This window comes from Bombyx mori, chromosome 26 (assembly GCF_030269925.1).
Source record: "Bombyx mori chromosome 26, ASM3026992v2".
Lineage (NCBI taxonomy): Eukaryota > Metazoa > Arthropoda > Insecta > Lepidoptera > Bombycidae > Bombyx > Bombyx mori.
The window spans coordinates 6,234,813-6,248,779 of record NC_085132.1 but is presented as its reverse complement, the minus strand read 5'-3'; the positions used below and the strand labels follow the sequence as shown (position 1 = coordinate 6,248,779).

General features: G+C 36.9%; 1 protein-coding gene and 1 non-coding gene across 2 annotated transcripts in view; one reads left to right on the top strand and one right to left on the bottom strand.

Annotated features, from left to right (window-relative positions):
• LOC101743912 (T-cell leukemia homeobox protein 1) overlaps positions 1–13,967 on the bottom strand; it is a 69,672-nt gene that overhangs the window by 33,347 nt on the left and 22,358 nt on the right. The window contains exon 2 of the mRNA XM_038020724.2: positions 1,605–1,833. Within this exon, the coding sequence (XP_037876652.1) occupies positions 1,605–1,833 (229 nt within the window). The remainder of the gene's footprint in view (positions 1–1,604; positions 1,834–13,967) is intronic.
• On the top strand, positions 2,870–2,951 carry TRNAL-AAG (transfer RNA leucine (anticodon AAG)). The gene has a single exon. It is a non-coding gene; the product is annotated as a tRNA-Leu (tRNA).

The following is a 13,967-nucleotide window of genomic DNA, read 5'->3' as shown; positions in this document are numbered from 1 at the left end:
TTTTTTTATCGCATTTTTGCTTTTTGTTTCCAAAATACATATTATCATGTGACGATTTAACGTATATTTTTTGTAAATTTATTTTCGTTTTAATTTTTTGATTTGAAAAATAAATCATGAATAAACTAATCGACAAAACTAAAAAACCTACAATTTTCTAATTAAAATATTTATAAAAGAAAAAAAATATCCTTTAAAATCCGTAGTTCAACTTACACTAGCCGTTCCTTACTGGAGTTATCTTAATGAGAACGTGCCAGCAAAGAGAGAACGTTGTCGCTCTCACTTAAAATATTTACGAGGGTTTTAAAGCAATACAAACATATATAATTATCTTTGAACCGAGGTTATCGATTGAAGCATGTGCCTATACGAGACAACTAAATCTTGTACAGAGTATCATTGTTTTTAGAAGCCGCACGGAATAATTTTATCCTAATTTATTCCCTACCTAAACGCTGATAGACTAAGATAGGTGATCTCAAGGGGAGGGGGCTTGAGAGAGTTGCTAACACAGGCCGTAGGAAGAGTACCTAGTGCTTTCAGAATCTACCACCGGATCGAAATCGCGACCCACTGAGAAGATCCGGCGAGAAACTCCCACCATTTCCACTGCAAAGCACCCGCATGTTCCGGATTGCCAATCGCACTGTTTGAGAGTGGAGGGGGCTTGAGAGAGTTGCTAGCACAGGCCGTAGGAAGAGTAGTGCTTTTCAGAATCTACCACCGGATCGAAATCGCGACCCACTGAGAAGATTCGGCGAGAAACTCCCACCATTTCCACTGCAAAGCACCCGCATGTTCCGGATTGCCAATCGCACTGTTTGAGATTGGAGGGGGCTTGAGAGAGTTGCTAACACAGGCCGTAGGAAGAGTAGTGCTTTTCAGAATCTACCACCGGATCGAAATCGCGACCCACTGAGAAGATTCGGCGAGAAACTCCCACCATTTCCACTGCAAAGCACCCGCATGTTCCGGATTGCCAATCGCACTGTTTGAGATTGGAGGGGGCTTGAGAGAGTTGTTAACACAGGCCGTAGGAAGAGTAGTGCTTTTCAGAATCTACCACCGGATCGAAATCGCGACCCACTGAGAAGATTCGGCGAGAAACTCCCACCATTTCCACTGCAAAGCACCCGCATGTTCCGGATTGCCAATCGCACTGTTTGAGATTGGAGGGGGCTTGAGAGAGTTGCTAACACAGGCCGTAGGAAGAGTAGTGCTTTTCAGAATCTACCACCGGATCGAAATCGCGACCCACTGAGAAGATTCGGCGAGAAACTCCCACCATCTCCACTGCAAAGCACCCGCATGTTCCGGATTACCAATCGCACTGTTTGAGGTAGTGTTTATTATTCTCTCATACCATGCATCAAATATGTAGGGACCACAAATGTCCCCATAGCAACTAACAATTATATGTATGTGTTAGCGGTAATTATATTGCAATGATGCTACGTCAGTCTCGGGATTGTCGGGCTGTCGGTAGCACGTTAGGTTGTAATCCCAATATACGTTAGTCACTTAACTGAACACGTGTCTTATTAATCCTTGCCCGAAATAGAGACTCAACAAATATTTTTAGACACTGAAATATTACTCACCTCCATTTCGTCCTTCGGTTCTGGAACCAAGTCTTAACTTGAGCATCTGTCATTTTCAAAGTCTTCGCTAATGAGGCGCGTTCCGCGGAGGCGAGGTACTTCTGTTTGTGGAATCTCTTCTCCAGTTCGGCTATTTGGAGTCGCGTGAAGGAGGTTCTTGGCTTCTTACGTTTCGGCGGGGTCCGGTTCTGATAAGGATGGCCGATTCGTCTCGTGATCGGGAATGTTGCTGTGAAGAAAATCGACCAATAAATTCTGCGTTCTCGATTTTGTTAGAAATTAGACGCACAAGATGTGACTTTAGTTTAATAGTCGTAAATAAATGTAAGTTATGTGTATAAGTTGTAATAAATAGTTGTATATAATAAATAGAAGACGAGCTAATCATAGATCGTACGATCTAAATTTTTTTTCTACCTATGCTGATAGCCTTGAGAGGCTATTTCAGCTTCACCATAACGTGTAGGTGAGCTCACGGGGCTCAAGCCGGAGTGTTGCTAACACTGGCCCTAGCAAGAGCAGTGCTTCGCAGAATCTACCACCGGATCGGAAACGCGACCCACTGAGAAGATCCGACGAGAAACTCAGTGGGCATACGATCTATGATTAGCTCGTCTTCTATTTTGGCCCCAAATGACGACACGCGTTGTTGGAATAGCACTCAACCGTGTTTTGTAAAATTGGTAGTGCAGTTTGCGAAAAATAACGACTACGGCATTGACAAACATTCATTTGATATCTATTTTCGCGGAATATAATTTTTAGATATAGAAAAGATTTTATCTATAGTACCAGTTTTTTATAGGAGCTGAAGAGAACCTAGTGTTTAGTGATGGTCGGGGTCTAAAGAAATACCTCTACCACCCTGAGATTTGACGCCGATAATTACATTAATAATTAAATTATAATGCAGGACGTGGCTTATTTTCAAAATATACGACCTTCTTGCTCTTTCACAGAGTATTGTAATTAAATACAGTAAAAGATTCACGGTTCCTTCATTCGCGTATTCACTATTCGCGGATTACAAAAACCGACCCGATCCAATTTCTATATTCACGGCTAAAGAATTCTTTATTCGCGGATGTAATCGGTACATACACAATAATAAAAAGGATTCCAATATGTACGTATCCAACCGCATATCCTTTGTGTGCGCGCTTTTCTATATTCACGGAACGTATACCTCGTGATTCAAGAGCTTTTACTGTACCGGAGAATAGATAGGGAGGTACAGAAACTAAAATTACTTTTATTTGAACAGGGGTAGCGTGGCCGAGCGGTCTAAGGCGCTGGTTTAAGGCACCAGTCTCTTCGGAGGCGTGGGTTCGAATCCCACCGCTGCCAAAACTTTTTTTATATTTTCGACTCCTGTAATCACTTGAAATCCCGTAAGCTACCGAATAATCCTAAAATATGTTTTTTTTTGTGGTCAACCAAGTTCAGGTATCATAGATTTTATTGACTAAAAACTATTTTACGCATTGATCTAGTAACTGGTTCAAACACACGGCTTGACGCTGCTTATGTTACAGTTACGTTTTCAAAATTATCTTTCAATAAAATCATTTATTGCCTATCACACAGATCCAGATTAATACGTTTAGATAAATAAAAGAAAAGAAAAATAAAATGGCAAAAGGAGGCGGCTCAACTAATGCTGTTCAAAGTAGATGTTATCTACTCACATTATAGCCGGTCTCAATAGGTATAGTTTATAGTTTTTTTTTGACAACAATCAGTGAACATATGGGCCATTTGCTATTTTATTTATTTATTTTATTTATTACACTTCATGTAAAATTTACACTGGCGGACTTAATGCCTAAGGCATTCTCTACCAGTCAACCAAAGGTAGTGCAGAGTGGATAGTGGTAGGTGCAATGAAATTTATATTAAGTTACAAAAAGTATATACAAACATACATACATCCATACATACATAAATACATACATACACAATAACATACATACATATAATAGTTATATAGTATTAAAAGGAATATATTAATAAATTTCCTAAACAGATAACTTCATCTTAATAAGTTCATGATGATTCCGCTAACTTTTCCAACAGCATTCGCCGAAAACTTAACTTAAACGTGCAACGGTTAGTAATAGTCCTGATCTCGAGAGATAGAGATATTTGACATAAACATATTATTACTTTTTTTTAAAAGTACTATTGTTTTGATGTGCCTTATTTCGAGTGTATGCTTCGATTGAGCATAGTATGACGGTGATTATTTGTCACGTTGTTGAAAGCTAGTAGTACAAAAGCGATACCAACATTTATACAGACTTTTCGGAGGGAACGCGACGAGTGAAGTTGTGTGATTTGTTTTATTTAGTCTATTTAGTGTTTCTTCAGGTTTAAATGTGTAATAACGGTGGCTTATTAACTGTTTAATATCTGTGAAAGTGCACAAATATGGAAAAATGAAAAAGCCGCTGAACGTAACTTCTCGGGATCCTCCAAAAAGTCCACTGACAAAATCTCAGTAAATGATCACCGTTTTACTGAGATTATATTTCCTCCCATATCATCTCATTTCATTTTCCTCCCAGTTGAATAAGGTCTCAAATTAATCATCTTCATTTCATTTCGTTTCACTCCATATTATAGTGTTTCATATAAATAAGAATATGAATTAAAATAAAACATGACCTAAAGGTCTTAGTTATCGGGTCTATATCGGGTATTGTAGGGTCATAAAATCCCTTAAGAAAACATTTATTAAATACAGACAACATTTATAGAGATGTCAATATCTCAAGCTAGGTTATGGCACTCATATTGTGATTTCCTTGGGCCCCGTATCACCAGGTGAACAGAGCACCCAAATATATTAAAAAAGAAGAAAAAAAATATTACTAACAATTTACTGGTTGTGGAACATCTATTTACTGTTGGTAGGACGTTTTGTGAGTCCGCACGGGTAGGTACCAACACCCTGCTTGTTTCTGCCGTGAAACAGTAATGCGTTTTGATTTGAAGGGTGGGGCAGCCGTTGTACTGTTAAATTTAAGATCTAAGAACTCTCATGTCTAAAGGTAAGTGACGGCATTTCTGTTGTAGATGTCTATGGGCTCCGGTAACCACCTTAACACCAAGTAGGCCGTGAGTTCGTCCACTCATCTAAGCAATAAAAAAACCTTAATTTTAAAAAGATCGTTTATGTATAAGTACTGATATAGACAAAACCACAATTCCCAGCCCACTGAGTTTCTCGCCGGATCTTCTCAGTGGGTCGCGTTTCCGATCCGGTGGTAGATTCTGCGAAGCACTGCTCTTGCTAGGGTCAGTGTTAGCAACTCTCCGGTTGAGCCCCGTGAGCTCACCTATAAACGTTAGGGTGAAGCTGAAATAGCCTCTCAAGGCTATCAGCATAGGTAGGAAAAAAAACACAATTCCCAAACTTGTATACATTTTGAATGCTTAATACATTGTGTGATTACATATTCGAAATTCAAATAATCAATGTTAATCAAAATGTTAATTCCGAAATATAATCTAGCATTCATTACAATACAATTGACTTCGTAATTACATACTACCTAATACTAATACTGCGTAACTGTACACAGAGCAACTTCGGTTTGTTCTAAACTAATCACAGATTAGTTTTTGTATATCACTACAATATATGCATAAGACGAACCTTTCAAGTGTGACTGGAGCGTAACCGTGTAAAATACAGAAGCAGTTGGTCTACAAAAAATAAACATTAGCTTTTGATGGCTTCGCTATCGAATATATGTATGCTTATATATAGCTATATGGGAAGTCTCACTTGAAACGACAATTTTAAATTCAAATAACGATGCAATTTGGACATACGGGATTCAACTATGGGGTTCGGCGTGTGACTCTAACATAAGTATCATACAGAGGGTTCAAAATTACATCTTGAAACAAATATCCAACTGTCCGTGGTTTATAAAAACATCGGAGATTCATGAGCACCTCGAAATCAGGACTGTTAAAGAGGAGATCAAGACCTGGAGTATGAAATACAGAAAAAGACTAGAAATGCATCCTAATAAGCTTGCCACGCAACTAACCACACCGGACCTAATAAATAGGCTTAAAAGGCGACAAATCCTAAGTATTGAAAGACACGGTTGACAGAGTGGAGCAGTCTCGATGGAGATTTTGCTCTGACCACTTAACAGCTCTCAACACATCTGCTCATAGTCTAGCTGACTGATTGCAAGATAAAGAAAAGAAAAAAAAACTAATAACGTCTTCGTCTTCGTAAATCCCACCCCTCCTGGCTGAGTCTTTGCTTGCTTGCTTTGCTCACCTGTCCTGGTGTCCGATCCATTAACGGTGCTTTTAGGTACCACAAGCACCGGTCACCGTCCTCGTCGAACCCGTCGCTTGCGACGAAGGGCTCGACGAGCGAATTAACCCATAGACACAGCCCACTGAGTTTCTCGCCGGATCTTCTCAGTGGGTCGCATTTCCGACCCGGTGGTAGATTCTGCGAAGCACTGCTCTTGCTAGGGTCAGTGTTAGCAACACTCCGGCTTGAGCCCCGTGAGCTCACCTACACACGTTAGAGCGAAGCTGAAATAGCCTCTCAAGGCTATCAACATAGGTAGGAGAATGTCCTGGTGATACTGGAAACACTTTCGGGCCGCCAGTGATCCTTCCTTCATAAAAAAAACCTTCCACAAAGGTTTTTTAGAGATTTTACAATCAAATCACAATTAATCAATCAATCAATTAATTAATCAAATTAATTAATTTGAATTGATAATTTCTGACACGGTGTCGCCATGATACCTAGTTTGAAAGAATACAACAGCTATTACATAAGATTCAGATTTCGACCTCAAGCATCAACGAGGGTGATAGCATTCACGATGGTTAGTGGATTTGTCTGTTCGTTTACTGCAATAAAATTACGTACAAGTAGCAACAATAAGCAGCGGCTTGATTCTTGGCATTGCTGATATCCGTGATCGCGGTAACCACTCACCATCAGTGGACCACATAACCCCGCCTACGTAGGTACTAAAAAAAAGTCATATTAACTAAATTACACACATTTTGTATGAAGCCATCCATAATATCATTGTTTTATGGAAGGTTAAATTCCATTTTCAATTACAGAATACGGAATGTATTTCGTCAGACAATAATAGGCCTCAGTTATAACCTTATGAATTTTTGATATTGTATTTAACATATTTTCCTTTTTAGATGCAATTAAGATATGAATAATGTGTGTGAAAATAATTATAAAAATATGTGATATGTATTTATATGTACTAGTGGGGACCACGGTAGTCGAATTTCGATTATTATTACAAGTTTGTACACTATTATGATTCTATTATTCTATCTATATTCTATTTAACGGCCGTCTGGTGTAGTGGTAAGTGACATGGTCACTACATAAGGGGGTCGCGGGTTCGAATCCCGCTAAGGGAAGATATTTGTATGATTAATATAAATGTATTTTCCAGGGTTATGGATGTATATCAAATATGTGTATGTGTATAACTGCAAAATCTTACATTTATTTCCGTTATCTGGTACCTGTAACACAAGTTCTTTACGAACTTATCACGGGACCAGTTAACGTGGCGTGACTGTTAGTAAATATTTATTTATTTATTTATTGTCAAAGACTATTTATTATACTTCTATAATCACAAATTTCACCAAGACTCTACTTTAGACAAATATTAATGCCGTTTTCCCAAAATAATGATTATGTCACATAATGACTTCTTGCAATAATCCGACGATATATTCTTAAGCATGTAGTATGAATGAATGAATGATTTATTTTATTTCAGACAACAACAACAAGTCCTATGTGTACCTATTAGGTATCATTAAAACATACCTAAAATTACCAAAACCAATCAGATAAAAAAGATACATTAATAAAAAATAATTATCAGTTGAATACATTTAAAATATTCCATTCAACCGATACTTACTTCGAACCAACCATTAATATTATTATTATTTTTATTTAGTCCGCAAGTGAACCATGATACAATGGTTCAAGTACCGACAATCATAACGGTCTGTTCATGCCTTCAGGATGCTGTTAAGGCTGACAAATAAAATCGGGTATTTCAATATTACAAACAGACACTCTAATTTTATTTATATGTGTGGAAAAGGAATAAATCAAAACTAAATTAAAAAAAAAAAACTGATAAATTGTTTTAGAACGCCTTCAGAGAATTCATCGACTGTCATTTTAAAAATTACATTTTTGAAATTCGAATTCATGAATTACAAAAAAAATCGTTTAAATCGTGCGCCGCTATTGGTCGAATGAATTTAATGGCGGTCTTCGGGTAGATTCACATTAAATGATCCGTGAGATGAGATCATGTTAACTATATTATGTTCAATGTCAAATCGATTTGTTTTGATGGAAACAATGATGATCGGTCACGTTCATTCACTTACGATGCTTTTGTTCGATACAAATTGTATGGTATTTTGATTAAACTCCGAACAATCATAAGTCAATTTTAATAGTGATTGTAAAATCATCATGAAAAATCCATGGCTTATTTTTTTAAATGACATTAATCTTGCCGATATATATATATCAGGTTTCTAGTATTGGTTTGGTGTTTCTACACACACGAAAACAATTGCAATTTGCAATTCCAGAAAAAATAAAGGACTCATAATAAACTTGAAATACTTCACTTTACTTTTATTGTCTCGATATCATTTATTTTTAATGTATTATAAATGTCAATTTAAAAAAGGCACAGATATTTTATATAATTAAGTGTACCTAATAGTTATACCATATATTGTTTACAATACTTATCAGTCATAAAATTAAAAGATTTGCGTTTAGTCGCAATTTTAAAACACTAAAACATCTTAAATTCTTTATTTTTCAAAGACAGCTAATAAGAACATTACAAATTGCTACTTTGTTACTTTATTCAAAAATTTTAAATTACGAACGAATAGGTACTATATTTTTTATATAAAAAAAAAACAAAATTTCCGAACGTATTAAACGAAGCCCTCCCATTGGTCGGCCCGAATCGTAATGGCTGCTTCACGTGACCGCAAATTACGTAGCAATTGCGAGGGTTCATGTAACCAAAGAGTATTGTTACTGAATTTCGTTCCACAATTTAACTTTAAAGACCCAGTGTAGTGTAGTGCTGTTTATCTGTAATACGCGATCGTGGAACCTACCAAACTTACGCCGGTTGATTATTTCGAAGTAATTGAGATTTTACTTAATATACCAACGTATACTTAGATTTCGTATCGAGGGGCAAAATGCTATTTCGCTTACAAGTTACATTTATTTTTGTAATTAATGGTCCGTTTTATTTGGCATTAGCATCAACCATTCAATGTTTTTAATTGAACTTCAATTAAGTTTACCCCATTCGTAATAACTGAAGATTTTTTTGTTACGGTATTTTTTATTATTATTATAACCTTTAAATGGCTCTCCTGTAAAGTAGTAAAAATTTCGCTTAAGCCTTTTTATCCCTCGGTATGATATTTTTCAAATGGATGAATAGTTTATACGTCTTTGTCCAAATTACTCGCTAAAAGAAATTTTCTATTAATTTACTTTTGTTATGACAAACAGATAGCATATGTAAAAGCTTAGCATGCGTATCGCAATGATATTTAGGTGGTTATCAGTAATAGTTTCTGCCTGCCCTGCCTATTTCTGCCGTGAAGCAGTAATGCGTTTCGGTTTGAAGGGCGGGGCAGCCGTTGTAACTATACTGAGACCTTAGAACTTATATCTCAAGGTGGGTGGCGCATTTACGTTGTGGATGTCTATGGGCTCCAGTAACCACTTAACACCAGATGGGCTGTGAGCTCGTCCACCCATCTAAGTAATAAAAAAAAAAGTTAAGTTTCATTTCAACTTGTTAATGTGAATTTTAATCGTATTTTGTTCTGCTTAGCTGAAAGCTGATGACTAACTCGTGTCTGCCAAAAGCCAAGGTACCAATGAGCATCGTTTTGCTCCACGTCAAGAGTCTTTGAGACTGTATTCATCGCCCAGACAAATCCCCTAGATATTTAGCAGAACCGACTCTGCGGTCTTAGCTTAGAACTTATCAAACGTTATCTTCAAGCTGCGTGGTCTACGTACGTAAATTCAAAGGAATCACAAACCCTATTATTTATAATCCCGCAGTAGGTATGTATTGACAGAACCATTAATATTATAGCTCACGAGACGCGAAGCATCCGCCGAAGAAACCGCACTTCAAATTCGTCGATTTTATGGCGTTCGTCTTAACGTAGTATTCATGATTCTACATAACACACAAAGCCCATAAAAATATCATGTAAATGTTACGCACACATGTCACAAGGCATCAGGGTGGAAAAGGGTACTGTAACAAGATTCCGTGGGCTGTAATCCGGTTAGAGCTGGTATGATTCATGCGCCCGTTGCGACGGGTGTAAGGTCCCTTTCAGAATGAATGCCTTTTTGTCGTCTAACTAAAGGATTAGCGCGATACTTCTATTTGCTTGGCCGGAGCCAAAATCAGTCACGCAACAGTCACGCCCTAGTTACCAGAAAAAGGACTACATTTATGGTATATAGGTATGGTGTCTGGCTAGAAAAGCACCAACCCCTTTCCGTGGATGTCGTAGAAGACGATTAAGGGATTAGGCGGAGAATGGGCAGTTGTGTTCTCTGATTATACCAACGTACTGAGATCATTAAGCGTGATTTACTGGTAGGACGTATTGTAAGTCCGCAGCGCAAGGGATCATCTTGCTGTAATATAATTGAGTCGACCTCCTGCCTCAAGGCAGCGAGTGACTTTCATGTTATTACCTCTATTTGCTTCGGTAATCGCTAAATTCTATACGGACAGGGAATTTCTCAGTGTATCTAGTACAATAAGAAATTGACTTTAGCCGTACATACTCATGAGGGAATATTTCATTGTGAACATTATTAAGAATGACATTGTACGAGATATCTCCGAGTTTGGCAACCTTAATATTCCTGTCGAATTGCTATCGGTATCGGATCGACGCGATTCCGTAAATCACTACATAGTATAAAATAAAGTCGTTTTCTCTGTCCCTGTATCTGTCTGTCCCTATGTATGCTTAAATCTTTAAAACTACGCAACGGATTTTGATGCGTTTTTTTTAATAGATAGAGTGATTGAGGAAGGTTTATATGTAAAATAACATCCATTAAATAGTGGAGAAATCAATCATAAATTACAGTTTCCGAAGCGAAGCTAGGGCGGGTCGCTAGTGTTTTCATAGTTGTCAATTTGACTTATAAAATTTAATTGAAAGTTAATTTAAAAATAAGTATTGTTTCGCCCATCCGTCCTAGTTAAAAGGCAAGATCTCTGGAGCAGCCGTAATTCATCCAATCCCTCCATTCCCTTCCATCCCTCCTAAAACATATTAGTACAATATGGACCTCAATCCGGCCAAATGCTATTCAATTCATTTTTCCAGAAGAAAAACTAGATCTTACTACAACTACACTATAAACCATAGCATCATAAAAGAGGTCGATAGTATTAGGGATCTCGGCGTAGATGTTGACCGAGAATTAAGATTTCACGTCCATATTGAGAAGATCTGCTCGAGGGCTTTCAAGTCCCTCGGCTTTGTTTTGCGGAACAGCAGGGACTTTACTAGACCGGAAACAAAAATATTACTATACAACTCTTACGTTCGTAGCACCCTGGAGTACTGCAGTGTCACTTGGAACCCTTTTTACGACGTGTACAAAAAGAAGTTAGAGAGGGTCCAGAAGCGTTTTCTGTGGCACCTTGCTTTCTCCTGCAATGTTGCTGGAACCATTCAGAGTTACCCGGCTAGGTTAAAGTATTTCCACATGAGCTCTCTTTCGGAGCGGAGACGCACTCTCGATCTATTGTTCCTGCATAAACTTGTTAACGGAGAATACGATGCCCCCGATCTCTTATCTCTTCTGAACTTTAACGTGCCGCTGACGTCGACAAGGGCCTCGAAGTTGATGGTGTTCAGGGTTCCCAGATTCTACACCAACCTAGGTAAGAACGCGCCTCTCAGCAGACTAGTTGGGGAATTAAATAATTTGCATAACAAGTATTCTCTGGACGTTTTTGCTGGCACTGTTGACAGTTTTAGACGAGAAGTCTACAGCCTTGCTCAATGAGTTTTTTTCAATTAAGTAATAGCGTATTTGGTGGTAAATGTGTATTAATGTAAGGTCTTCATGTAATGTTATATATAGTTTTTCTTTGTTTTTTATATAATGAACCGCTTTTTTTATGCATGCAGTCGGTACCTGTAATTGTGTTAGCATTTAGTGTGAAATCAATGTATATGATACCTGTAATGTTCTGTGCTGATGTATAACATGTTGGTACCCAATAAATAAAATAAAATAAAATAAATAAATAGTACTATTTATTTGGAATTTTACCAGGCAATGCTTAGCTTGAATACGGAACGACCCTGCCCGGTCTTGTTAAAAATTTACCATCCTTGTATGCATTTGCAGCATTCACTATCTTAAATTAATTATTATTTTAAAAAAAACTCAGATTCTCAGCTTCATAGATAAATTAGTATTAGTTTTAATGCTTAGGCCCACTTTCACTAATTAACATAAAACAATTTATCAACATACATTTTTTTAAATCAAGACAAATTTTATAAATAAAACAAAAAAATAATAAATACACCAAATTGATTATTTTTATCTTATCTGTTCAGTATATGCTTGCTTCTATAATCAAATAAATGTTAAGAAGGTAGCAAGCAATGGATATATTATGTAGGTACAAAATATCGATGCAAAAGCTTTGTCCAATGGAAAGGAATTCGAACACAATCACATATCCGTACCACGATATATGTTTTTGTTAAGCAAGCACCAATAATGTTATATATGCAATTGTTGTTCATAAATCCCTTATATTTGATATGTTTTCATTAAATTACTGTAGGTAATTGAGGGAGTACAAGTCCTAACATTTATTATTATTATTATTTTAACGATATTAGGATTGTATGGACGTTACGGTATAGTATTTATAAGTTATTTATTTATGTAGACAGTAATTTGAAGACGACACATCCTAAAAAGACTTGATAATGCTTGACATGATAAGGTCTGTATGGACATTTATTCTTTGTCGGAAAACTAAAATAAATAAATAGTTCATCCATACAAGTAAGTTCGTTTTGTTTTGTGATTTTATTTTAACAATATAGCTACACTTACACTCGTGAACGCTTCCTTAGGCTAATACTACACATGGCATGTGTTGTTGGCATTTCCGAGTTCACTCGACGAAGATTTTTGTTTTGTTTTGTTACAATTTGTAATTGCATTGAGTGTAGTTTTCACACAATAACAAACGTTCGATTCTTTTTTACGGTGAGGAATCAATTTACCGATGTGGTATCAGACTGAGTTACGACGGACTTCAGCAAGAGACTATATTATATTTATATTAAATAATAAGATTATTCTCATCAAATGAAATCAAAAAAATTTTATTCAACATAAATGTAAGTACATTCTTGTTGAACGTTAAAAGAACTACCGCCAATTCACAAGAACCAGCCTCCGTTCTGAGAAGAATTGGCAAGAAACTCAGCGGGCATGTCTTTTTTTTTTAAATATTAGATTATTTTTTTAATATTAGATTTTGGAGTTTACTCCTTTAGAATCGATTTACATATATAGGCCCGGGGTATGAAAATTATGGGGACCAAAATCGTACTAGCATGTCACACGAAATGCGTTATGCGCCTGCGCCGGCAGTCCGCCACAAAGCCTCGTACTGATCGCGCGTTTCTCTCATTATTGTATTTTCATATATTTGTTAGTCGTTTGTTTTGTGTCTCGTTAATTTGTTAATAATCTGTAGTGTATCGTGTTGTCGTAATATAGAACTATTTCTCGTATTGTTTCGTTTAATTTTTTATATCCAGTAAACTCCAGTCGTGCGTCGGAGCGGACACACACACTTTTTTTTTAAATATTCATTTTTACATGAGTATTATAACATAACAATTATTATATTGAAATGCCCGGAGCGAGCAACCCTTCAAACATTACACACTAATGCTTCGCGGCATAAATAAGCAAGACAATGGTAGTATGCCATACAATATGCCCCGTCACAATTAAAAGTATTTTACTCACAAACACGGGCGATCAACGAAAAAGAAAACAAAAAGTTTGCAGGAACAAGAAGTCCAGAGCGTCATCATTTCATGGTACTATAGACCATGCTGATTTGAGCAGTGACGTCAATGTTCACGTGGGCCATAGAGATCCAGAGAGAAAGCAGTTATATGCCGTAAAAACCCATTTACCACTGAAGCGTGAAATTCTTT